The 26,790-nt window shown below is 46.8% G+C and overlaps 1 protein-coding gene across 5 annotated transcripts in view; it reads right to left on the bottom strand.

Annotated features, from left to right (window-relative positions):
• Nucleotides 1-26,790, bottom strand: part of Lhfpl2 (LHFPL tetraspan subfamily member 2) — a 153,427-nt gene that overhangs the window by 102,110 nt on the left and 24,527 nt on the right. For 2 of the 5 annotated variants that reach the window (XM_063281486.1, XM_063281487.1), the window contains exon 2: nucleotides 438-26,790. This exon is cut by the window's right edge. The exons of the other annotated variants lie outside the window; for them this stretch is intronic. In XM_063281486.1, the coding sequence (XP_063137556.1) occupies nucleotides 6,746-7,888 (1,143 nt within the window). In that variant the 5' untranslated portion in view covers nucleotides 7,889-26,790 and the 3' untranslated portion in view covers nucleotides 438-6,745. Of the gene's footprint in view, nucleotides 1-437 lie in introns of those variants that run through there. 5 annotated transcript variants of the gene reach the window in all.

Genomic DNA, 26,790 nt, shown 5'->3' with positions numbered 1-26,790 from the left:
AGAGAGATGCTGCCGTGGGCACATCCCTCAGAGAGCAAACTCCAGTCCAGGGAGATGAGGTGACAAAACACGTCTTGGTAGGCCAGGCGTGATAGCATACGCACGCTATCCCAATACTGGAACAACTAAGGCAGAAACATCGTGAATTCAAATCCAGCCTGGGCTACTCAGCGAGACTCAACAACACCATAAAATTCCAGTGGCTGAGCCAGACGGGACAGTAACCATGTCCCTCCCGATTCTGTGTTTCGGGCGTCATATTTCAAGGCAGATTCCTCAGGGCCTGGTGGGATGTGTCTTGGGAACTCTGGGGCAGAAGGGACCTGATAACAAGCTGACCAATGGTGCCACATTATCTGTGTACACTGTAGCTGTCTTCATGCACACCAGAAGAGGGTGTCAGATCCCATTACTGATGGTTGTGAGCCACCATGTGGTTGCTGGGAATTGAACTCAAGACCTCTGGAAGAGCAGTCAGTGCTCTTAACCACTGAGCCATCTCTCCAGCCCGTCTGTGTCAAATATCAGGGTTACGCATGAGATTAAGGGCCTGCCACAAGTACAAACATCCTGAGAAGCCCTACTTAGGGCAGAACTAACTCCAGTCCAAGTAAAGTTTCAAGGAAGAAAGGAAAGTCGGCTTCATTTTAATGAGCGCCCTCCTTAGAAAGCTGAAAGAAAGAAACCAGCACTAAACCAAATACTGGAGCGCACGAGTTCTCGCGTTTATTTCTGCCTGCCCAAGAATACAGAAAAAGGCAAAGAAACATGGAGTTCAGAGACACGGGGGCCCATAGCCCCAGAGACTCACAGGCTGAACAGAAATGCTTAGGCCAAGAGTTCAAGACCAGCCTTGGCAACATACAGAGAGAAAATAAACACAAAGAAAAAGGGGTTTTCAGATCCCTGAGAAAGTTCGCCACACGCCCTTTCTCAACTGAGCCAATTCCAGAGAGAGAAAGGTGGTAGACATTTAACTTCCTAATTGAAGTTCCTAAATCCTTCTGGGTGGACTGACTGGTACACACCTACGAGCTCACCTGAGGCAGGAGGATGGAAAGCCCCAGGCCAGCTTCAAGTACATAGAGAGCTAGTCTCAAAAATAATAAACAAGCAGCATGCCGGAAAGGTGGCTCCGTGGTTAAAGGCACTGGCTGCTCCTGCAGAGGACCAGGATACCATTCCCAGCACCCACGTGGCAGCTCACAGCCATCCATACTGTAGCTCCAATCCCAGGGGACCCAACATTCTCTTTTGATGTTTGTGGGCATCAGGCATAGTACGGTAACATATATATCTTCAGGCAAAGCACTTGTGCACATAAAATAATTTTTGAAAGAATTAAAAATAAAATTCCAAAACCTTCAACCTAGAAATGGAATGTGGGAAAACTTACATGAAGTTCTCAAAATTACCAACACACATAAAAATAAAAGCTGAGCCTTTTAGCACTTGAATTCCTCTCTGTTAAGCCCCCTTCCACGGCTTTCTGTTTGCACAGCTAAGAAAACCTCTGTGTTCTTTGGTGAGAGTGCTCTGCTCGGAGCCCTGGAAGTCTGTCTCTTTAAGGTCAATGGGAGGGAGCAGAGGGGCTGTCTCTGTGTGGTAGGAGGAAGGTCTGGATGCGATTTGCAGAAGGAGAAGCAAATGGCCCTGGGGACAGGGGGAATTCTGCAAGTCACCAAGAACTTTGTGGTCTGGCATTCCACAAAGAACCTTTTCTTGGACTTTTCAATTTTTATCATTCTAGGCTCATACCGGAGCCAGATGATTTTAAAGTCTTGTTCCAGATCATCTGCTTAACCCTTTAGAGTCAAGAGTGTCCAGTAGTGTAGACCTAAATATCCTTGCGGTGTAAGAGTTCTGCGTGGATCATGTCTCTACACTTAACCGTAGCCGTTTGGTGGCTTCTCCGGGCTTTAGCCAGCCAACTGCCTTCGTTATACCATCCTCTGGAGAGAGCACATGCTGTTTTCTTTATTTCCCCCCTCCTACTTCCCTGTCAATCAGAAAAAGCAGTATACCACATGAGGCGGGGCGAGGCAGGAGCCCCCACAGAGATCATTTAAAGTCACCAGCTGCAAACAAAGGACTGACTATTCTCCTGGTCTGGCGATATATGAATACTAACCTGAGTGGTTAATACATTTGGAACACTGCAAAAGACCATTTTGGCCACCCTCCAAGCAGACTTACTTAAGTGACCTAATTTTTATGTTCCACTTTGAAGATCTCCTGGGCAGAAACTCCGCAATTTCCACAAGTTGCTTAACTCGTGGTTTCGCTTCTTTTTGCATCGATGGGGACCGTTTCGACTTCTTTTAAAGTGAAATGAGAAAGAGATAGGGTTGGGTGGAACGGTGTCAGAAGCCATGCACCTAAAAAAAAAAAAAAAAAAAAAAAAAAAAAAAAAAAAAAAACCTGGAAGGTGATTTCCAGGGAAACTGGGTGTCGTCTTAACCCTGGCTCTCTTATAGAAATGATGCTGGGGAAGGGACACCTCAAAAAGAGCAGTCAGCATGGAGCTTACGCCCTCAATGCCAGGTCTACAGAAGACGTCTGGCTCCCAAGAACACACATGCTGCTGTCTCCCAGGCAGGTCTGCGTTTAAAATCCAAGTTCACAAACTCAATGACCACCACAGCTCCTGGTGGGAAAGTGGTGAGCGAAAGTGCAATTAAGAAGTGTGTTCTGGTCCCTAGAGACCTCTTCTCTGGGTCTTCCGAATTCCTCAAAGAAAAGAAATCCGGGGAGGTTATATGCCTTTCTGCTTTGTTTAACAGTTCCTGCTCCCTAAGAAGTATTATATTTCATTTTCCGACATTCTTTTGAAGAAGAACTTCCCGCCCTGTTGCAATCCAGAGACTATGCCCTTGCTCAGCTTTCTGGAATTTTTCAATGAAGCTCAAAAGTGATGTTTACCTGACCCCCAAATGCTGCCCTAATGAAATCTCTGTTTTCAGTTCTTTGAGCTCTTCTCCTCCTCTTTCCCTGTCATGCCCTCTGGGAAGGAAGGACAAGTGCGGGGGGGGGGGGGGGGGGGGGTTGGCTGGACCTCAGCTGGCAAACACCAGCCTAACAGAGTTTGCACAGCTTCTCAGAACTTGGACAGAGTCACAGAGGTATTAATCACGCTCTGCCTTCTCTGGCATGGCTGCTGCGTTTCACCTGCAGAAAGAATCAATTAAAGACAGGACATGCCAGCGCATTGATCTTACCTGTCTCTCTGACAAAACCAAGATGTCAATCACAGCAAGAATAAATGACTCTTCTGATTTTTTTTTTCTTAAGACAGAGCAGAAGGAGCCATAACCTTAGGCTGGAGAGAGAGCTCGCTAGAGAGGTACTCAGCCTGTAAGCATGAGAGACAAGAGTTCAGATCCCCTGCACATGCATAAGCTGGATGGGGCTTTCTCACACACAGAGACCCAAACAGACTAGGGGCTGGGGGTATGTTTTAAGAAGCGAGGAGAAGTGAGGATGGGTTTCTGCCAACGAGAGCTGAGTAAGGCTGGTTTAGGCTGTCACTGCCTGAGACCCTTTGAGGAAGTTTAGTTGTTAATTTCCTTTCCTTGCCAGAGAGAATATCCTGTTATGGGGAGTTTTGTTTTGTTTTCCAATTTCATTAAAAACATGGTTGAATTTAACCATGTTTAGGAAGGTCTGAGAGGTAGGAGCTGTGCAATGAGCAGAGTAGCAACATGCCTTCTAGGCATGTAAAAGGCTTGTAAAAATAGTTCAGTCAGGGTTGGGGATTTAGCTCGGTGGTGGAGCGCTTGGCCCTGGGTTCGGTCCCCAGCTCCGGAAAAAAAAGAACAAAAAAAAAATAGTTCAGTCAGGATCCCACTGCACCCAAGGCTGCACCTGATAACAAGAAACAAGTGACACCATACACCAGGAGAACCAGACCCAGTCCTAGAACCTGTGACAGTACATACAGAACCCCACTGGACAGTGCATAAGCTGAGACCAGGAGCAATGCTCTCTGCTCTGCACATCTGGAGAGACACCACACCCTGCAGCTGGACAGTCTCCCCCAGGATCCTCGAATCCGAGGGTTCTGGTCCAGACTGGATCTGATCTTCAGCTAAGCTATGTCACACAGGTGAGCAGCTCTGGGGACACAGGCTGAGGACTGTAGTTAGGAGTTTAGAGCGTGAGCCTTGTGTGATGGCCCTCAGCATAATAAAAGAGAACCTTTCCTGTACTAGCTATATCTATCTTCTTGCTCCAGACAAGGTATGAAGGGGAGAACTGGGGGAGGGAGGGAGGGAAAGAAAGAGAGACAGTCAGAGAGACAAACACTCTGGTCTTATCTCACAAGGGCTTCTGACTGGGGACATGCACTTTCCTCTGGCAAAAGATCAAGGAGAGAAAGATGTTTGTGTACTTCTCCTGGAAGTGTTTGCCTGGAATCTGAAAGTGTCTTCAATTCCATTCCTCTGTATCTGAAACCTGGGTGCCCAGCAGTGGGCTTGCTGCCAACTACCTGTCCTGTCACACGTGACCTACCAACACGTGTGAGCATGTCAGGGGCTCACAACCCCATCTCCTGCTCCTAGAAGCCACAAGGGGCAGGAGACACATGTTCACTGAGAAGATACTTCTGAGAAAGCAGATTCAATGTACTAGGAAGCTTAATATTCAAATCTCACACAACTTCCTCCACCTTTCGGAATCTGATTCTGCAAAAGAGAAAGATGAAAACTATCTCAGACCAAAGCAAGATGTCCTTCCTCCCAGTGAGGCAAGTTTGGTAGTTTCGCTGTTTATCATAGCTTTGTTCTTTTCCTGTGGTACAGCCTCAGGTCCTGGTCAAGAACAATCAGAGAGATACACCCACTGTAGTGTCCACTGCCAAATCCTTAACTATGTGTTCACAAAGGGCCTGACTGCCTGATCAGAACTAAGGAGAGCTGTGCCTTGAAATTCCACTTACTAAGAAAACCATTCGGTTGTGTTCCCGCTCAGTATATCAAATCAGAGACGATGAGGGGATCTTTAAAAGGAAAAACAAATGCGTTACTGGAGCTTCCTCATCCTCATGAAGCGGAAGCTAAAGGTTGGGAGACAGCTACGGAGGGGGAAGTCACGGCTTAGCAGTAATAAGTATACGTACGTCAATAAATGAGCCACTAGCTCAATTCAGACTAGAGTCTTCTTAGCCCCGAGCTACTTTTATAGCAGAGTCTAGGATTAAAGTAAGGGAACTATTTTGTTCCCATTCCAAGTCTCACTGGCTATGAAGTAATGACTTTTACGGGCAGTGCTGGTACAAGTCTGTAATCCCAGCACTGGGAGTCAGAGGCAGGTGGATCTCTTGAGTTCAAGGCCAGCCTGGTCTACAGACCGAGCTCCAGGACAGGCAAGGCTACACAGAGAAACCCTATTCAATAAAAAAAACAAAAACAAAAAAAAAAAAAACCACAAACAAACATCCAGTTCAAAAAAGTAGTGACTTTTAAAGCGTTGTTTCTGTTGTGTGTTCACGCCCATATGAGGAAAAGGCCACTTGCCGCAGTGCCCAACGAGAGCTCAGAGCCCGACACCATGGGGTTGACTCCTTCCGTCTTTATGTGGGTTCTAAAGACTGAACTCGGGTTGTCAGGTCACACAGCAAGGCCATTTGCTGGGGAGAGGCAACGATCTGTAAAAAAGGGTTTTGCTTCTAGATCATAAATAAGTCTTTAATCTTAGTGTAGGCTGAAATCATCTAATGTCGATGGTATTTGTAAACACGTTTCTAAATGACACTTCCAAACGCCGAACTCCAAATATCAGTTGGGAAGAAGGGTTTGTGGTCCTTACACATTTTCTATTAAAATGAAAAAGAACATAGGCCTTCTGTGACTTTTTCCCTGTTCCCCATAGAAGGTCCCCGAGGAAGAAAGCCAGCTAGAACGAGTAACTTCTCAAGGGAGACCGAGGGGAACGGAGCAACAGCTTTGCTGGGAAATATCTCCTACCCAGGATCAGGCGAAGGATGCGCCCTCGGCACTGGGTACCCCACGGGCCTTCCTCTCTCCCTGTTACAAGGAAATGCAGACAGATGCATCTGGTCACGTGACATGGAGGACATAAGGTACGTGGTTCTACTACAGTTCAGTTGGTAGAGCATTTGCTTAGCATGGATGAAGTCTGGGCTTCAATTCCTAATATCAAATAAACAGCCATGGCAAATACTTACAGTCCCAGCATTTGGGAGGCAGAGGCAGGATGATCAGAAGCTCAGTCACTCCGGCTATGTAGCAAGTTTAAAGTGATCCAGGGATGTATGTGATTCCCCCTCTCAAAAGAAGAAGAAAGAAGGAGGAGGAGGAAGAGGAGGAGGAGGAGGAGGAGAAGGAGGAGGAGAAGGAGGAGGAGAAGGAGGAGAAGGAGGAAGAGGAGGAGGAAGAGGAGGAGAAGGAGGAGGAGAAGGAGGAGAAGGAGGAAGAATCATCATCATCATCATCATCATCACGGTCAGCAAGGCGGACTGGTAAAGGCACTGGCCACCTAACCTAACTACTTGAGTTGGGTTTCCAGGACTCATGCGGTGCAAAGAGAGAACTCCCACAAGCTGTCCTCTGATCTCCACATGCTTGGCACGATACATGCATCCACGCATACACACACAGATACACACACAGTTTTAAAGTGCTTGACTCTGCTGGGGATATGCACATTTACTTGTTTTCAGATGACTCAAGGGGTTTACTCTGGAGAGACTGTAGGATGCCACCGACCTTCGGAAGACCCCGAGTCAGCATGAGCCATAGGTCCAGTTGCTTCCATTCTCCGTGGGGGTGGAATGACCTTGAAAGTTTAATCTGGAGTATGTGGAGTAAATAGGAAACAGATGATGTGAGAGGCCCAAAAGCTGCTGCTCTTCCTGGAAACTACAGCTCAGGAAGCTATAGTGTGTGTGTGTGTGTGTGTGTGTGTGTGTGTGTGTGTGTGTGTGTGTGTTGTGTCTATGTGTGTCTGTGTGTGTGTCTGTGTGTGTGTGTTGTGTCTGTGTGTGTGTGTTGTGTCTGTGTGTGTCTGTGTCTGTGTGTGTGTGTTGTGTCTGTGTGTGTGTGTGTCTGTATGTATGTGTTGTGCCTGTGTGTGTGTCTGTGTGTCTGTGTGTGTGTGTATGTGTCTGTGTGTGTCTGTGTCTGTGTGTGTGTGTCTGTGTGTCTGTGTATGTGTGTGTGTGTTGTGTCTGTGTGTGTGTGTCTGTGTGTGTGTTGTGTCTGTGTGTGTGTGTCTGTCTGTGTGTGTGTTGTGTCTGTGTGTGTGTCTGTGTGTGTGTGTGTGTCTGTGTGTGTGTGTTGTGTCTGTGTGTGTCTGTGTCTGTGTGTGTGTGTGTGTTGTGTCTGTGTGTGTGTCTGTATGTATGTGTTGTGCCTGTGTGTGTGTCTGTGTGTCTGTGTGTGTGTGTATGTGTCTGTGTGTGTCTGTGTCTGTGTGTGTGTGTCTGTGTGTCTGTGTATGTGTGTGTGTGTTGTGTCTGTGTGTGTGTGTCTGTGTGTGTGTTGTGTCTGTGTGTGTGTCTGTGTGTGTGTTGTGTCTGTGTGTGTGTCTGTGTGTGTGTGTTGTGTCTGTGTGTGTGTCTGTGTGTGTGTGTGTGTCTGTGTGTGTGTGTTGTGTCTGTGTGTGTGTGTGTGTGTCTGTGTGTCTGTGTATGTGTGTGTGTGTTGTGTCTGTGTGTGTGTGTCTGTGTGTGTGTTGTGTCTGTGTGTGTGTCTGTGTGTGTGTGTTGTGTCTGTGTGTGTGTGTGTGTGTGTGTGTGTGTGTGTGCAGCAGGAGAGGCCCTTGAGAGTGTGTTCATCTGGGAAGTCACCAAGAGTTCAGGGGGACAGAGCCTTCCATGTTGTAAAACTTCAAGGCCACTGAAAACCATCATAGCATTAATCACCATACCAAGCCCTTCCCTGCCCTCCTCCTCACCATCACTGAGCACTGACGAGAACCCTTACTAGGTACCAGGCACTGCACTAAGCACCCACAGCGTTTTCTGTGGACCATGCACAACAGTATTAGGAGAAGGGGTGTTTCATAGGTGGAGGCACTGTGGGCTAGCTTGGCTGAAGTCATACAGACAAGAAGCAGTAAAGCTCTCTCATGCTTAGACCCGGGGGTCTGAGGCCGTGGAACCCCAGGGCTTACCGAGGAAAGAGAAACAAAGCCATGTTTTACCTCTTAAAAAGATTTGGGAAAGAGGAACAGCATCAGTCCTGTAGTTCAGATTTTTGGGTTTAAGCATCAAATTTTCCACTTCGATGTATAGATATAATCACATGACTCTCCCCAGCTCAGAACCCAGGTCCCACAGTGGGTCAACAACCCTGGTCCCACAGTGGGTCAACAACTCCCCTTTTCACACTCTCTTCTCTTGGGCAGGCTATTTTTATCTTGTCTGACATGGGGCTGGTCACTGGGCCACCTTGCCAGGCAGCTCTGATGTGTGATTTCACAGCAGCACAGCAGTCTATACACACTGACGACGGCTACTTGATGCTATCCCACTAGACTTCCAAACGCTCTCCTGTTATCTGGACAGGACTTCCAGAAGCACACAGACACAGTAAGGAATGCCCAGGCCCAGGCCGAGGAGGACGCAGTCACACACAGCTCACACCTCACAGACTTCTCCCCTCTGTCCCTTCCCCTGCCCTTCGTTGCAGTTGCCATTAAGTCTCACAAACATGGCGCGAGTGTCCTAACAGGGTCTCCGAGGAAAGCCGGAAGGAACAAAGTCCTGTTACATTTGGCCACATAGCATGAGCACCAGAAACTTTCATGTTTTATGGGGTGATCTACCCCACTATTTACCTCAGGGTTTTCTCTATATCCACCTGGCAGACACCGTACTTCCTAAAGAAAGCTCTGGAAAAGGACATCTCCACACAAGAACTAGGATGTTCTTTTTCTACATACTAACACTTAGAATATTCTTTTAAATATTATTATTATTAATATTTTTTTTTGCTGCCTAGTGGGGACTGAGTGGCTTTTACACTCGATAAGCTCGTTTCTATGTGATGGGAAGACACCTACCAGCTGTCCTATCAGAAACCATCAACTCTGGATGATCCCCGACCACTCTGTTCAACCTTGACCTTCCTTATCAACAATCAAAGTATTTCTTTCTAATAGTCATCTAAAGCTCTTGACATCGGAATTTTAAGGAGCACATAGCAAACAGGACCAGCCTGAAAACCTCAAACTTTGTGAGCAATACACCAAATTAAAATCAACGGTCTTCTCCTCGGTCAGCTGAAGTCGTTCACAAAGACTTGCTTTCTTTCCTCTGCTGGCATGGCGATCCTTATTGCCGAGAAAGCCAATCAAATCCATCCTAGTAAATAGGTCAAACGATGCCACCAAGCCATTAGGAAAGAATTCCATCATTTTAAAGGGCCTGTAGGCCAAGAATAAACGGAAACAATAGTAACGCAGCCACAGAAAAGACCAATGCCTCTAAATCTTTACTCCCTTGTGTTCCTTATCTCCGCTACGAAATGAGATTGACCCTCATGAATCCAAATGTCTCTTGCCCACAGGTAAGTCACTGCAGGTGACAACTGTAGGTCTTTAACTCCACAGCTGCTCTTTTGGAGCCTTTGGGGGACTTTATTAAGGCCTTTGACAGCTGTTTGCCATGGGCCTAATCACAGGTATCCGAAGTTAAGGAACCATGGTATCCCAGGAGGTGGCTGGGCGATACTTGGCCTCTCATCTTGCTCACACTCTAAAACTGTGCTGTTTCCAATGTCCAAGGAGCCAGCTGCTAGTGCTGGAAGACAGTCTGTGTCATTCATCCCAGGGGCCGGGACAGAACTGTTAACTTCCTCCCAGGTGTGGCCTCCATGGCCCTCCTTTGAAGGCGCATCATGGGCGAGTGAGGAGGCCTTGGCCACCTCGCCTTTCCTCTGCTACTTCTAGAATCTCAGGAAGAACTGGGAAGATGGACCCCAGCTCCAAGGCTCCCAGAAAACACATACCTCAATACCTTTGCAGCTCACGTGAAGCCCTCAGAAGTGAGTTCTGTGGCTCTGGGCTAGATCTGCCCTTCTGACCTGAGTTCCTCTAGCAAGGCAACTAACATATCCTTGTGTCTGTCCTACACTGACAAGGTTTAGCAGGAACAAGTTTTCAAAGGATTCCTGATCAGTGTAAACACAAAAAGTCAAAGGGAAGGAAGTGTGAGTACCAGTCTGTCCACACATGAGTTGGTAACCCTGGGCAGTTACTGCTGTCCTGTGGCTATCTGAGCTTTCTTCTCCAGTCTCCAGCCATTCCACTTGCTCACCTGAGGAGCAAAGAGAAGGGGGTTCCTTCGAGACGAAGGCCTGTAGAGGTCTGAGGTACCATTGGTGATGTCCACTAGTAGGGTCAAGAACTGTGGAGCCAGGCAGACGGGACTAATAAAAACTCTGTAGCTGCTGTAGCCTCAGAACTCTTGACTGCCAGGTGAGGATGAAATACTAACCCAGTTTGTGTGAGCGATCAAACGGCAAGAACGCACTTAAAACAACGCCGGCACTATTAACAAACAAATGGTGCCTTCCCGTCATCCACGACTAACCCCGACTTCCTGTTTTATCAAGCATTTTTTTTTCAAAATGTGCTTCCTTGGCTTTCAAGCCATTCGCCTTGGGGTGTGCGTGAGGTGGGTAAACGTGGGTGCACATCTCACTTATTCCCATCAGCCACCCGTGGAAGATCTTGTTATCTTTTTTACGTAATTGTTCAGGAAGGTCAAGGGGTTGTTAGGCGGCCACCAGAACTCAAAGTCAGTCTGAGTGACTCAGATGTGGCTTTCCACCATATCCAGCTCCCAGTTAGGAAGTTAAAGCTTCATTACAAAGTTAGAAAGCCAACTAACATATAGAAATATGGATCCAAAACAGACATGGACTGAATCATTCACAGCTCAGCTCAGATGGTACCCTACTCTTGACCTCTTTGCCCTGCCCCTTCCCAACCTGGTGTGAACAGATGGGCAGGCTCCTCTCCATCCCCAACCCTGCAGTTTCTGAGCAGCTCTGGCCTCTTTCCACCAACACACACACACACACACACACACACACACACACACACACACACACACACCGTGCGCCATCCCCGCCCCCCACAAGGCACACAAAACTGTTAGCACAATTGCCTCAAGATATCTTGCTGGTAGACCCTTCCTGTTTCCCCTAGGTCAGGCTCATCTGCCTATTACTACAAATTAAAGGGGCTCAGAATTCCATCAGGATATCGAAGAGTGTTACCTCAGAATATCATCTGTAGTATAGGCAAGACCGCAGCTTAGAAAAAGTGTCTCGTTAGTGAGTGTCATTAGAAAGCTATTTAACTGAAATATACTGGCGTCACTGTGAAACAACTTGTCGTGTGTGTCTGCTACGCCATGCTCTTGAGTCACTGTGCAAACACCCACACTTTCACACACATGGCTTCACCACAGCTACTGTATCTTTATGACTCTGCACCTTCTTTATCTTCCCCTGGTCCAGGAAAACCCGGCCAGTAACCAGAACAAGAAAAGGGCAATACTTTAAAGATAGGTTGCAATGAAAGTGACATTTGGATCCCTGTGTTTCCTGATTGACAAGCACTATAACGAGGTCTGGAAGCAATGGCATCAAATGCACCGGCACATTTAGCCTTAGCAAACTTACGTAGAGCAACGTAAAATCCTATTAGCGCCAAGAGACTTTGTGCAAGTGGATGATACAGGTTCTGCCTATGTAACCTCGGGCTAGACAGCTCAGACGAGCAATAGATGGTCTATTTAGCCATCATCGACCCTTTACCTCCAATACAACCAAGCTGTACCCACTGCCAACCCTGGGACACTTGTAGAGGAAAAACTGACAGAAATCTCATCCTCGGTCTCTGCCTATACAGAAGGAAACTCAGGAATTGAAGCGTCCATGGAAGAGAAAGACACAGATCACCCCTGAGACCAATCTGTCTGTTCCCATGAGCAAACACCAAATGAGATCCAAAGAACAGGGGGGAGCAGTTGACCTCAAGTGCCCCAACATTTTTCCCTCTGCAGCTTTTGAAACCACTTACAGTTTCTTTATTAGGACATTTTCCTCATCAAACTAATGAGTCACCACACTGAAGGCTTACTAAGACGTTTACATTTGGGAATAAACTATTAAAGCCCTAGTGGAGAACACAGTCACAATTTGCCATTACCTTTCAATAAAATCATACTGCAAGGCGGTGTGGCCGGGGTAGAAATAGGATGGTGAAGGAAAATTCAACCACGTAATGAATCCAATGGCCAGGCGAAGCAAGTGTTCGCCATCCTGTCTGCACCACAGTCCTTAACATCGCCACTGCTGCCTTCCTGGTTTTCTGGTGTTTATTAAACAAGATGTGCCTTGAAATAATTAGGCTTGTTAAAACCAAGTATTGTGCAAGATAAGAAGCCAATGGAAGCCTTGCCTTCAGGGATGTGGAGTGAAAAGCAAACTGGTTCGTTGAGCAGCACAGGCAGAACAGTTAGAACAACGGCAGCGCGCACCCCCTAGTGCATCTTCCGACAGTTCTGTTGGGCACACACAACTGGAATGAACTATGGCGGGTGGGCCAAGAGCTGACTCCTAAGTGAACCCAAGACAAAGAGCCTGAACAAGACAGCTGTGAAGGGTGCACCCACACAGCATCTGGGAAGTAACTGAGAAGACATGCTTCGCTTCAGACCACTGCCATCTGGTGATCTCTTCCCCGTGGTCAAGCGGGCTTATTATTAGCCAGCAAAACAGTGTTCTTCTCAACAAGCAACAGTAACCTGCAGCTAGAGGCCAAGGGAAGGTGTGGTAGGAGGATCCCCGCGGTGGGGTTCTGGGAGAGTGGAGAGATAACAAGGGACTCTGTCGCTACAGCTCAAGTACAGCAGACAGGACCTCCCTCAGAGGCACAGGAGGAGGAAGCTCTGCAGAGCCACGCACAAGAGCTGCTGAGAATTTCTCCCTCATGAAGACATGATGGGTGTGCAAAAAGTCAGTGCCAACCCAGGCTGGCCTCTTCTGTGATGTCTACAGCTTAGAACAAACTGCTTAAAGTCTCCACCTCATGGGGGGAAGCAGAACTCTTCAACCTTCCCTCTCTGTGGAAGATTCCCTGATGGCGTACTCCAGAAGCTCTTTTTAAGCACTGTCTGCTTTCTTCACTCTTACTTTAATTTACAATAAGCTCCGTGTCTCACACGTCAAATGCTGCACTGAGCGCTACGTGTCATTTATCACTACTGAAGAGGGAAAATGGCCCCAGTACTTGGGTGGCTAAGCCGGGAGAATCTGGAGTTCAAGACTGGGCTATATAATGAGACGGGGAGAGAAAGAGGGGGAAGGAAGGAAGGAAGGAAGGAGGAAGGAAGGAAGGAAGGAAGGAAGGAAGGAAGGGAGGAAGGGAGGAAGGGGAGGGGGGAGGAGAGGGGGAGGGGGGGAGGAAGAACAGACAACAGGCTCTTTCCACACCTGGTTTTGGTAATCTACAGATAATCTCAGCTGCTGCAGGTGGCCTGTAGAGGTTTGGTCCACTGCTGTGCATTGTAATGCTAAAGGTCTGGTTGCCTCAGGGACCAGGAGATCCTCCTGTACACCAAATGATGCTACGTAACCTTGCTCCTTAATTTAAAATTATAGGTTGCCTAAAGATGCCTATAGCTGGGCAGAAAAGAGATCGGCTGGGCTTGGAGTCTGAGACATCGACCGTGAGGAGGACAGAGAGGAAGAGAGGAGAGACGATGCCATGGAGTAGGTGAATGGTGATCACATGGCCATGAGGGCCCGCCTGCTGGAGTAAAAGCAATCCAGGTGGAAACAAGGCAAGTTACATCTCAGGGTCACTGACAGGGAAGTAGACAGCATAGAGTTGATATCTGTCCAGCTCAAATGCTATTAAGACTTAGTATAAATATATAGGTTTTGTGTCTTTTACCTGGGAGCTAAATGATCCAAAGTGGAGTAAAAACCCCCAATTAATTTTAAGTACAACAGTTGCCAGTTAAGAAGCATCATTCTACAGCCATAGTGGGCCCCTGACAGGCTGACAGTCACGTGGGCACTGAGGGGGTGGGGGGGTCTGCTGTTTCTCACAGCAAGTCCTTCTGAGGGGAGTGTGGTGATTGTCAAAGAGGCTGAACTCACTTGTCTTCCTCATGGCAATTTAAAAAAAAACAAACAAACAACAGCAAAACCACCAAACCAAAACAACCAACCAACCCCCAACCACCATCACCACCACCAAAGCAATCTACTATCTTCAAGTATGACACGGAGCCAAACATCCGGGACCCCAGGATTACAGAACGGGAAGCATGATGGGTAAGAGCTAAGTCCCTTGAGATTCCTGGGCTGGTTTTTCTATCCATACTTTTCAGTCTGAGCCTGAGGCATGAAAGACGCCTGCTACTCTCCTCGGGCCCCTTTAATGCACACAATGTTTAAAGTGCTTTTAAAACAATACTCTCTGAGGTCCTCAGACTGGGTTTATTACAATTCATAATAAGCCAGGGTGCCCACGCCAGTTCGAATAACAAACAGTCTTGGATAGTAAGTTAATGTTTGAATGAGCAGCGTTGTCTTTAATAGCATGTGTGGTAGAGGAGAAGACATTGAGGGGAGACGGCAACCTGCAGAAGCGAGAGGACCAGAGATGAACACACACGTGTGTGTGTGTGTGTGTGTGTGTGTGTGTGTGTGTGTGTGTGTGGTAGAAATCAGGAACTCCATGCATAGCTCAGAGCAGAAGGACTGGACCAGGGTTCACCCTCACATACTGGCCATAGCTGTGCCCTGGTCCTTCCCTCTCACGGGCAGAATGAGTACATCTGGCTGGCCCAAGGAAGCAAGAAGATAAGAGAGTGATCTCATTCTGATTGCTTTCCAAAAAATGTGTGCAACAGCGGCAAGCGCTTGCAAAGAGTTTCTCACGAGCCATCCAATAACAACGTCAGAGATAGGAACTCACCCAGTTATGGGCACCGTCTTCCCCACTGATGAGATGATCAGATGTGAAAGGATTAAATTAGTTGCCCAGCATTTCAGAGCTGGTCAGCATAAGGGTCAGACACTTGTCCTGCTCTTAGCAATTGTGCAACCCCACATCTCTGAGAGAAAGCACATTTATATATCACTAGACATGTACAGCGCTATGGAGACCTTTAGCAGTGCAGAGAAGTTTAACCCTGCTCCCCTAAGGAGAGGCAGTCTATAGAGATATCCTTCAAGTCTTAACTCAGGCTACATTGGCCACTTAGTAACTACAAGGCCACTAGATGAAGTGTTAGTTTTTCATATTGTGTGTGTGCGGGCGCAAAACCCCTCCTGCCACACACACATAAATAGATGCTATTATTCCCCCAGGTATCTAGTACATAATCACCATCTAAACAAATTAGCCTAACTTCTACAATAACACAGTAATAGTGATAGGTTTAAGCACAATGTTAGCTCAGAGAGGCCCAGCAAATCCTATAGTCTTTCTCTTCACGGTTTGGGAAGGGATTCCATAGTTTAAGTGTTCTCCCGGGATATGTAAGCACGAGATTCCAAAAACACAAGAGGGGACATATTTACAAGTCAGTAGAATATTTCACTTAAAAATACAGTGCAGGGGTTGGGGATTTAGCTCAGCGGTACAGCACTTGCCTAGGAAGCGCAAGGCCCTGGGTTCGGTCCCCAGCTCCGAAAAAGAGAACCAAAAAAAAAAAAAAAAAAATACAGTGCAAAAGTTGAAGACAATTAAATAAATAAATCAAAAAAAAAAAAAAAACAAAAAACAAAAACCCTGACATTGACAAGAGTCCGTTTGATTCTAGAAAGCCAAACATTCCAAAATTACTAAATCACATATGGAATGGACAGCCTCCAAAGGAAGAATATGAAGTGCATGTCACATGTCAACGGCAGGGAAAAGGCAGCTGACGAGCTCAGCCTACTGAGCGGGGTCTGGCTCTGTGCTCTTTCCCTCTCCTCTCCCTCCCCTTCACCAACCATTCTGTCTCAGACACCAGAGAACAAACTCTCTACCAGGCATCTTTTGAATTCACACTCGAAACAGGTAAGTAATCAGCGACCACCTAAACATGGACTGATGGACGTTTCCCAGACGCACTTCCAACCAGGATCCGAGGCAAAAGGAAAAAAAAAAGGAACGTCCATGACGAGCAGACATCCAGCCTCTTCTCAAGACACAGGGATTCTCCCTCCCGGGCATGGACTACACTTACACAACAGACTTCTCTATTTTCCTCACAGAACACTTCAACTACAACACGAACCAAGCATCTGAAATCGCGAGTCAGCTGTTGGCTTGAATTCACAGCACCAGGTCAAATGCAGTTGACGCCACGTCAGTGCTTGAAGCAACTCTAACGGGATGAATGGGCAGATCGGTCACCAGGGACCTATAAGCCCTCGTCGTCTTGGTGGAAGGGGTCCCCGAGACAGGCAACAAGACACACAAACACTCCTGACTGTTCAGGGTGGTACCAGAGGAAATGGATGTCATTCTTTCTTCCTTTGATAGCCTCTCTTTGGAGGGAATGCTGGACAAGGAAAGAGCGAGAAGAAAGTCAAACTGTGAGCACTTCTGGCAAAGAAGGGTCTGGGAGGAAGGGGGACGGAGTGACAGTGACCAATATTTCTTTTAGTTGATTTAAAGTAAATCTGTCCCTGATTGTATCCGACACAAAAGTTGAAGCATTCTTTTATCAGTTAAAAACCCAGAGGAAGCAGACCACTGTGGCTGTTTCAAACTGAGGAAATGGATTATGGGAATTACAGTAAATGATCAATGACATCGGACCACATATCTCTCCTTCTTTCCTTCCAAAACATCATTATGACTCCAGTAAAAGCCAGACGGGAGTCACTGGAAATTGAATTTGGAATCTGGGCAGTTATAGATTACATCTCAAGGAAGATACAGAAGGCTCTGATTCTGAAAGACAGGGCTTGTGGGAAACATGAGCTCATCCGGCACAAGCCATCTCAAGAGGGTAAGAAGCCACTCACAAATACTCATGACGTCAACCAAGTGAGACCAGGGGATTGAGTGGACCCTTCTTAGGTAAACCTGTGATCCTTTCCCAACCATTCCAACTCCAACTCCAACTCCACATAAAAGTGCCACATAATAGTCGGAACCTGTTCACAGATCCCTGCTCCCTCTCATAATCCCTGAACCTGTGTAGCAATTCAGTAGCTGAAGGAAACTCTTAGAAAGTGAATGTGGGGTGTGGCCCAGCACCCTCATTCTGAAGCTGGATGGGCATCATTTGTAAAACCCAAGGCCTAGCAACCGAGTCCTTACCCTTATGACAATGCTGACTGTTCTCTCCAAGTTGGCTGTCTTCTTGTTAAACTATAAGAATTATGTGAGCCTAACCGTGGTTCACAGCCGGTCAGTTCATACGAAACGAATTTAAGCCCGTACAAGAATTTAATTCATAACCATTAGCTAAATAAACCACAAACGAATCTTTGACAAACCATAATTTTGGGAATAAGCTGCCTACCTGAGTTCTCAGACACTGTTTGCATATGGCAATCACCATAGAATTTGGGAAACTCACAGATGATCTAGCGCCCATCCCAGAGATCAGAGCTAAATGGGCCGCAGTGACAGCAGGCAGGGAGAATTAACTGTGAGCCCAATGCAGCCTTGTACCATCCAGACAACTTAGGATGCCACCTCTTCCCTGCTTCCTTCCCGGGAACTCGAGAATGGCAGCAAGATATTGGATAAAAGTTGGAATCTTGTCTTTTTTTTTTCCCATTTTTTCCCAGTCCCCAGGAGGTTTTTCCTGAAAATTCAATATCTCTCTATAGAGTACAGAAGCCAGGAAAAAGAGCAGACACAGTGGGTCCAAGTGTTGTCAAGTGGAATGGCTTCACAGTATGCGAAGTTTGCAATGGGTCAGGGGAGGCAGCGGGAAGAAGCTTGAGAAAGAAGAAACCTCTAGATACAATGTTTCCTCCTCCACTCCCTCTTCAGTCCTAAAAGCAGAGAGCAGAGGAGAAGTTGAGAAGGGGGGCGGGAGAGTAAGGGCCACGCATTCACTGGCTGTTTAGCAAATGTGCATTATGATATGTCGCATGGGAAGAGTTGTAAGTAAGCAGCAGTGTGGGCCCTGAACTCTAGCGATAGATATGTGAAGGAATTAATTCAGTGGCTGTATGTTTCAGATGTATTTGTATCACCAGACACCTATTTTCCACCCTCTCATCCCAAACATAATGAATCAACTTCCAGGATGCCCGGCTTACTAATGAGTTACTCACTAGAACTTGACAACCAAAGCCACGTCTGAAGAACACTGCCGAATGTTACCTCTGAGGTAATCCTGACTTAGTTACACAAACAAGTATCATCTGAGACCAGGGACCCCATACCATGTGCCCAGAGATTATAATAATACACATGTGAATGGAATGTAGTCCGAGCATTCAAGAAGCTGAGGCAGGAGGATCACTGGAGGCTCAGGAGTTTGGGGCCAGCTTCTGCAACATAGTGAAATACCACCTCGAAAATAAAATAAAATAAAATAAAATAAAAGCCAGGCAAAGTGTTATCATAAAAAGACTACCGTGTCTCTTCATGGGCCCTGCCGGCAAGTCCAAAGATTAAATGAATAGTAAGCACAGAGCTTCCCAGCTAGCCTCGGGACTTCACCTGGTGGTGGCCTGGCACAGGAAATGACATAGAAGACAGAAGTGGCCTCAATCGAACACAACTGTCTGCCTGTGTAACTACTTCAGGCTTTTCAAACTGTCCCCTAATTATCGGTGATTTCAAGAGTCCTCCTTTGACAACTAGAAGAGACAAGCTGAAGTGATTGTCTTGAGAGAAACTTCTGTCTGAAAGAAGTCTTTCTTGGTCACCATAGAAATCATGAGCTGTGGCCTTCGCCCCTCCACTCTCCTCACAGATGAACAAGGCGCAAACTTACTCAAACTCTTCCAAGTGCCACCCCAGGGAAGCAAGGGTGGGGCAGCATCCACTGGCTGAGAAAGTTACTGCAAATGACTCGAGTTGACGGTGTGCGACCAGCTAAATTCCCAAAACCATTTCTACCTTGAATCTTTTAAATACAGACCCTCCCAAAAACAGATCGCGCGTACGTTCTTGTTAAATGACCTAAGTAGATGTCACTCGTTGCCACGGCAAAGCTCTGGAGTGAGGGACAATCACATGCTCTCCATTTGAGGACGGGGCGGGGAATAATCTAGGTCAAAAGATGACTCCTCCACTTCCTGATTTTCAGGCTTCAAATCCTAAGGTTCTCAAGGAGGCAAATAACCACCCAATGGTCCCACTCTCTCCGTCCTGCCAGAGAGGTTCCTAGCGTAGGAAGCCATTACCTGAAATGCAGGCTCTGGCTGAGAAAACGCTTCCCACAACGGAACAAAATAGCAGATGACCAGGCCGAGCTTTTATCTTGGCCAGCATCTGACCTGAAATTAACCATCCTTTAAAAGCCAACTGAAGCTCTGAAAACACTAGAAAGTAAAGGGAATCACCCTTAAGCCCGCCCTGAGCCATTTGTTCCAAACTCCCATCAGAATGAATGACCCTGCAGGCCAAGAGGGCACTGGAGTTGAGAGATCAGGGGCTGGGAAGCCTCAGAGGGGAAACTGTGAAAAGACAATTAATTAAAACAACCCTGACCGTTTGGCCCAGTGAGTCATGGAGAATGACGAAAACCTGGACCCCGGACTTCTCCGGGATGGGAAGGAAGACAGAACAAACGCCTTCACTTTCGGGAGGTGATCTGGCTTGCCTCAAGCTGTACTGAGCGGACACTACCACACTCACAAGGTCACAGATGAGAAGGCAGGTCTCAGGGCAGACGGGACCCTGCCCAGGGTAGGTCCTCTCTTAACGATGTGAATTCATGGTGCTAAAGGGTCCTATGACTTGGGCAGATCTTTCTTTCCTTTGTGTGTGTGTGTGTGTGTGTGTGTGTGTGTGTGTGTGTGTGCGCGCGCGCGCGCGCGCTTCATCTTTATTAACTTGGGTATTTCTTTTTTTTTTTAATTTTTTTTCTTTTTTCTTTTTTTTTCCGGAGCTGGGGACTGAACCCAGGGCCTTGCGCTTGCTAGGCAAGTGCTCTACCGCTGAGCTAAATCCCCAACCCCAACTTGGGTATTTCTTATTTACATTTCCATTGTTATTCCCTTTCCTGGTTTCTGGGCCAACAACCCCCTAACCCCTCCCCCTCCCCTTCTATATGGGTGTTCCCCTCCCATCCTCCCCCCATTGCCGCCCTCCCCCCAACAAGCCCGTTCACTTGGGGTTCAGTCTTAGCAGGACCAAGGGCTTCCCCTTCCACTGGTGCTCTTACTAGAATATTCATTGCTACCTATGAAGTCAGAGTCCAGGGTCAGTCCATGTATAGTCTTTAGGTAGTGTGGCTTAGTCCCTGGAAGCTCTGGTTGCTTGGCATTGTTGTTCATATGAGGTCTCAAAGGGCAGATCTTTCAAAGGAGGACACATTAAGCTTCACAGTAAACAGGTACAGACTAAATCCAGTAAGATCACCAAACACACTGACACGGCAAATCTGCACAAACCCTGGGTCCAACAGCTTTTTAGACGCTTTTTTATTTCATATGTATGTGTAGACATGTATATGTGTGTGAGCATAAACCACATGTGTGTAGGTGCCCCCTGGAGGTCAGAAGAGGGTGTCAGATCTGCCTGGAATTACAGGCAGTTGTAGGGCCACCTAACTGGGTGCTGAGAACCGAACTCGGGTCCTCTGGATGACCTGCAAGTGTCCTAACCCCTGAGACAGCTCCCCAGGTGCCCATAGAAGCATTTGATTCAGGCTAATGAGGTAACAAGGTTGAAATAATCACAGGCCTCTCAAGCCTCCCTTTTGCTTTTACCCAAACAAAACAACCTGGTGTCAGGGGAATGTGGTCAAAGTTTGCTCATAAACCTGGTTGACACTTCCTGGATGATGTCATCCTTATTTCTGTGTCTTTAAAGGAAAAGTGCTTCTCCTTAGGGGAGTCTCCCTTCACCATCAGTATTAATTCACACACAAGCCTGAGCACTTGTCCTGGCAGAGCAACTCAGATCGCAAATTCAGTGGACATACCGGGAAGGCTCAAGGCCACGCACAGCCATGAAGAATGGCCACAAAGAACAGATGTGCCAATCCCCATCTGAAGCCAAATTCCGAGGTCTAATGCCACGGGCCCCCAGCCAGAACAAATCTCTTAACTCTAATTTATGAGCTCTGCTCATGAGCTTGGCTCTGCGACAATCAATCGATTCCTTTAGAGTTCGTTGTCTTATTTAAACCTCAGCACACACCCAAAGAACGTGGCAGCACACGCATCTAGCCATGATGGAAACCGGAGGCTCGGGGGCATTTAATGATGGATTTGATCTCTACAGCCTGTGCTCTTAACCACTGCACTGAACTGAATAAATTATTGATTAGCCCACAGCAAACAAAATCTTGACTCCGTGCTCTAAAAACTCTTTTTTCTTTCCAGTAAAAGGTTGCAAGCCTCAAAGACAATCTCTTTTCCTTCCAGGTGTTTTTTCCTTGCTTTTCTATCTCCTTAGAGCACTGGAGGCAAATGGGAGGCAGCAATAAGAAACAAAATCTACAGAGTCCCCATCTTTTATCAGGTATCCCTGTGAAGAAACACATTCCCAGGAAGGGGTCCCCATAGAAAGCGTAAAGTAACTGGCTTGTAGATGTTATGACAGCCTCAATCTGGAAAGAGTTCAGGGGTGGGGGTGGGGAGTTAAGCACACAATGACACATAAAATATGAACCAGTAAATGAGCTGTTCAAAATGAGCAGACTATGGCTAATGCAGATGTGTGGTGTGTCGGATTACAACACAGGCAAGCATCTTAAAAGCAGTGGTTTCCACCCACCACTTAAAACGATAAGACCTTCATTCCCACAGAGATAGAACATCAAACCCAACGATGGGGGTGACCACAGAGCACTGCTCTTGGAGTTGTGATACTCCAGCAGAACAACAACTGGATGAAAAGTCGGAAGAGACTCTACATGGGTTCCCGTGAGATGCGGGACGCTCACACTCAAGACAGCTTGACACACACACTCCAACGGAAGACTGGCATGATGCCTGCTCTTCTGAGCTGCGAGAAGTCTGGCTTTAAAGTAAAGGCAGCTGCTTCCCAGGGGTAGAAGACAGTGCACTCTCACATCAGCTGCCCTCAGGAGGCGTCCCCTTCCTCCTCTACTTAGGTCCTACGCCCAGCATTTAGGAACGCTCTAAATCCCTCCAACTAAACCATGTGACTCGGCTGGAGGAGAAGGCTCAGTGGTTAAGAACACTGACTTCTCCAGAGGAGCACAGGTCAATTCCCAGCAACCACATGGCAGCTCATAACTGTCTGGGATCTGACACCCTCACACAGAGATAAATACAGATAGAAACACCAAGGGCATAAAATTAAATAAAAATTAATTTTAAAAAAGATGCGGTGACTCTCCTAGAGGGATGAACTTAGCTCCATGTCTGAGCGCCGAATTTACAGTCTTATAGTTTGACACTGGGTTAAATTAACCTGTGTGCCTAACAGACCCCTTGCTGGCCAGCGAGGCGGGCAGAATCAGTGAGCTCCATTTTGCTCTATCAGAAGACAATGAGATATTCCCCTTTCTTCCACTACAAAGCCCTACTGTAGAATGTATGTCTTATAAGCTCCTAATCTAGACATTTAAATCACGATATCAAGTATAAACTATATTTCTAACATAAGTTCAATGAAAAGTGTTAGAATGAGCTGTTCTCTTCTCCTTGCATGCTAAATGGCAAGCATTCTACAAGACCATTCTGGTATAAGCAACCGAAAAGCTACTGGGCACGAGGAATGAGGCAGGTAGACACACAGCCCAGACTGAGCCACGCCGATGCCCACATCTTAGGAAATGATGGTCTGGCAGAGGCCTGGGGCAGCCCAGGGGACTCCCCTCAAACATGGGCTATCAACTCTTCCTTCATAGTCTTTCAAGATACAGCAGGATGTAACGGTCACTTCCACAGCCACTAGCTGCCCTGAACTGGATGGAATTCCAGCAAGTATCTTCCAACAGACCTGGCAACGTGGCTGAGAAGGTGGGCTTTTCAAGCTTCATTTAAAATAAATCGTTCTTATGGATGCATGTTCTCTTTGATCTGAAAAGAAGACACCACAACCTGCAGACTCTGCATCTGTATCTTGAAACCCCTCAGATAATAAGAATAATAATTTCAGATAATCCACAGGGGAATCATGGCTCCATCCAATCTACTCCAGAGTTCTTCTGCAGCTTTGAGCTACACTGTTCATCTAATCCACATGATCCCAACATGATGTACAGTATCTTCAGCAGCCACACCCAGCAACACATGCTACACAGTTAGCATCTCCAGGACAAGGTCTTATGAAATAGTAACAAAATTACTGTCTACCAACAGCAAAAATTCTGGCCTAAAATACAGAGATCAGTTCAGTTCACACGACGCTTACTGAGTGTCCAGAAGCCCTGAAGGTGAACCTGAGTTAGGTCTCTTACAGGAAATAAAACTTGACAGAATTAAGTCAATAACCCTATGTCAGCCTATGGGCATTTTGTTAAACTGCTCTATGAAACCAAAGTCCAGGGACCTTTACTCTACCAATGAGGAAGTGGCCATCTGGTCTCTACGACACAGACACATCTCTACGAGGAGCATTAACTTATTTATGTCCCTGGGGACTAGGCAGTGAGTTATTGCTCAGAGCTATTTAATGTACAAGAGTGAAATTTATTAAATGACAATGAAGCAGTAATTACTCAATGGTTCCCTGGTGGCTCAAAAAGCCAGTAATTAAATACCACTTACTGCACCAGGATTGTTAGTTATTAAACAGCACTAATGGAACAGTTCATTAAATGGTACCTTGGTGTCCTGAAGGGGCATTTCCATGTGGTCTGCCATGAGTGAACACAGACCCTGGGGAAATCTAGCTATGCAGGGAGCGTGAATCATTAAGACAGTGGACCACTCCAGAATGGTGTTGGCTGTGCAGCTGAGCAAAACGCCTCATGCAACAACCTTCCTTGGAAGTCGTTGATGTTCCGGTTCTCCAGGCTGCCCAACTATGAGGTAGATCAAGGCAATAGCCCCACCAAACGTTGTCCCAGGGCTGTCTCAAGTGTCAATCACACCCAAAGTCCCAGGGCATCCTCTCTCAGAAGTTTCTTTTTGACATTCTGACATATAAACAAAAGACATTTAAAATTAAGTTGCAGTCTAGTTAAAAGCTAAACCTCACTGAACACATCTGTATTCCTAGGATTTCCTGTGGTACACAACGTGTGTGCATGCACACACACACAGATTAAAATGTTTCTGTTGTATCTCTGATTGTCTGCATTTGATTGGTTTCTGCCCCTTGTACTCTTTTTATCCCGGAGTGTCCTTGTCACTAGCCGGCATATCCTTTCCCTCCACACAGCAGCCCGGGCATGTCAATCAAAATTCATAAGAAAAACCCACATCCCAAGATGGCTATACCTGATGAAATTAAACAATGAAAAACTCCACAACTACTTTAAACCGATTGCGTCGCCGTCCAGATACGCTTACAGTGAAAGCAATGGGCAGTGGTTTTTTTTCCCTCCCAAAGTTACAGGCACCCCAATCTTACCATTGAGATGATCTTGACCAACAGACTCCCAACAAAGGCAGCATACAATGAATGTTAATTTGAAATCACTCTGGGCAGTGAAGGAGCACACAGTCGAGAGGCTTTTAAAGGAGATACGTGATATCCCCACCGTTGGATGAAAGTGTCAAAGAGTTAAGCAATGAACCAGTGAACTGGTGGAAAGTGTCAGGTGACACAGGGGATGGACAAAGGAGACCAAGGAGATAAAGTTCAAAGAGGGGACAACGGGCCATTAATCACATAGATCGGGGCAGACTCTCCCAGACTGAAATGCCAGAGCAAGCATTCTAGAGGAAGCCAGAGAGGGCCACGCAAGCAGCGTTTGTTCATAAATGCTAGAAAACACACCTACATAGAAACCTCTTGTAAGAACTCAGCACTGGGTTTTACAATCCTACCCAATTACAGAGAACTACTGGCTACTTTTGACATCCAACGTTTTCTTAGGTAAACTTTAGAAATAACCTGAAACTACGGGGTATCAAAGACAATCCAAAGCAGAGACTGAAAGAGAACACGGCTTTAATTTCACACCTTCAGGAGACAATCAGTTAAAGTCAAAGTCAGAAGAAGATAACCGCATGCCAGAATACACAAAAGGATGGGTTCTGGATAGACAGTTTAGGTTTTTAACTACTGGAGCTATTCAACTATCAAAACTTTTCCCTAATCTGAGCTCTCTTTGAAAGGGATAAAAGCAATACCCAAGATATTTAGGACACTTGTTGGGGTCAGGGGAAGGAGTGCCAGTTCAAGTGTATGTGACGGATGATGAGGGTGTGTGTGCCAGCACAAGTGTACATGATGGGGGTGTGTGAGTACAAGCATACATGATGCCAGTGTGTGTGCATACACATGTGTGTGTATACACGATGGGGGTTTACAGGTATGTGTGTATGCGTACATGATGGGGGGGGTTATGGATGGAGGGGTGCCAGTGCCAGTGTACATGGTATGAGTGTGTGTGGGGGTGTGGGCACATGCCAGGGGGTTACAGATGTGTGTATGTATGTGTGTATACCATACCAGGGGGGTTACAGATGTGTGTATGTATGTGTGTATACACGATGGGGATGGGTTACAGGTGTGTGTGTGTGTGTGTGTGTGTGTGTGTGTGTGGTGGGGGTATGGTGTGTGTGGTGTGGTGTGTGAGTGTGTACATGATGTGTGTACACAGATGGGTGTGTGTGTTACACGATGAGGGTGGTGTGAATCCCAGCACATGCGTGGAGGTGAAAGGACAATGGTACAACTGGTTCTACCCAGTCAGCTTCTCATGGCTTTCCAGGCTTGGACATTCAATTCCTTACCCACTGAGCCATCTTACTAGCCCACTGATGGCCACACTTTCTTTCTGAAAAGTCACTACTGTCCCTTGGGGACTCCCAAATGGAAGCAGGCTGACCCTTTGTCAGACACCTCTGACCATCCCTAACATGACCAGAGTCACCTACCCAGCCTGGAGTGGGCAGATCAGACAGGGCAACATTCAGCTATACCTTACCTGTATCCACTGGACCTCAGCCTCTGCTGCTTCCCAACCTCATGCGAGGTGTTCTTGTATGAGCACTGGGCTCTATGAAGGTCTGGACAAGACATCATGGCCCTACCTCAAGCCCTCTCGGCCCTCTGAACTCAACACAGGGCATTGGGTAGACAATGGCCATCAAATGAAACCTCCCAGAAAAGGGAGAGAACACCAAGTCCAAGGCATCCTGGCCTGTTGCACCCTTCTATAGATTTAGACAGCAGGCAGTCGAGAACCGCTGCCTGGAGACATCACATATGCCTGCTAAAAACTGGGAGAGCAGCACACAGTAGCAAAGACTTTGAAGATCTACACCAGAGGATGTGGGGAGGAGCCTCACCCTTTACCTGTCACTGATTCCAAGAACATGGGGAATCTACAAATAGGACACCAAGCAAATATGTCTATTAATCTAAACACAAACACGCAGTGTGCCATCAACAGAATGAAACTAAATCCTGTGTTCAAGGAAATTCACATCTCAGAAATCAAGGCCAGCCTGGGGCAGGGCAAGCTACAAGGAACGAACAGCTTGGGTCCAGGTGTAGAGGCACACACCTTTA

Source organism: Rattus norvegicus, chromosome 2 (genome assembly GCF_036323735.1).
Source record: "Rattus norvegicus strain BN/NHsdMcwi chromosome 2, GRCr8, whole genome shotgun sequence".
NCBI classification, from domain to species: Eukaryota; Metazoa; Chordata; class Mammalia; order Rodentia; family Muridae; genus Rattus; species Rattus norvegicus.
Note: the sequence above shows the minus strand (reverse complement) of the source record. Positions and strands in the feature narration are given on the sequence as shown.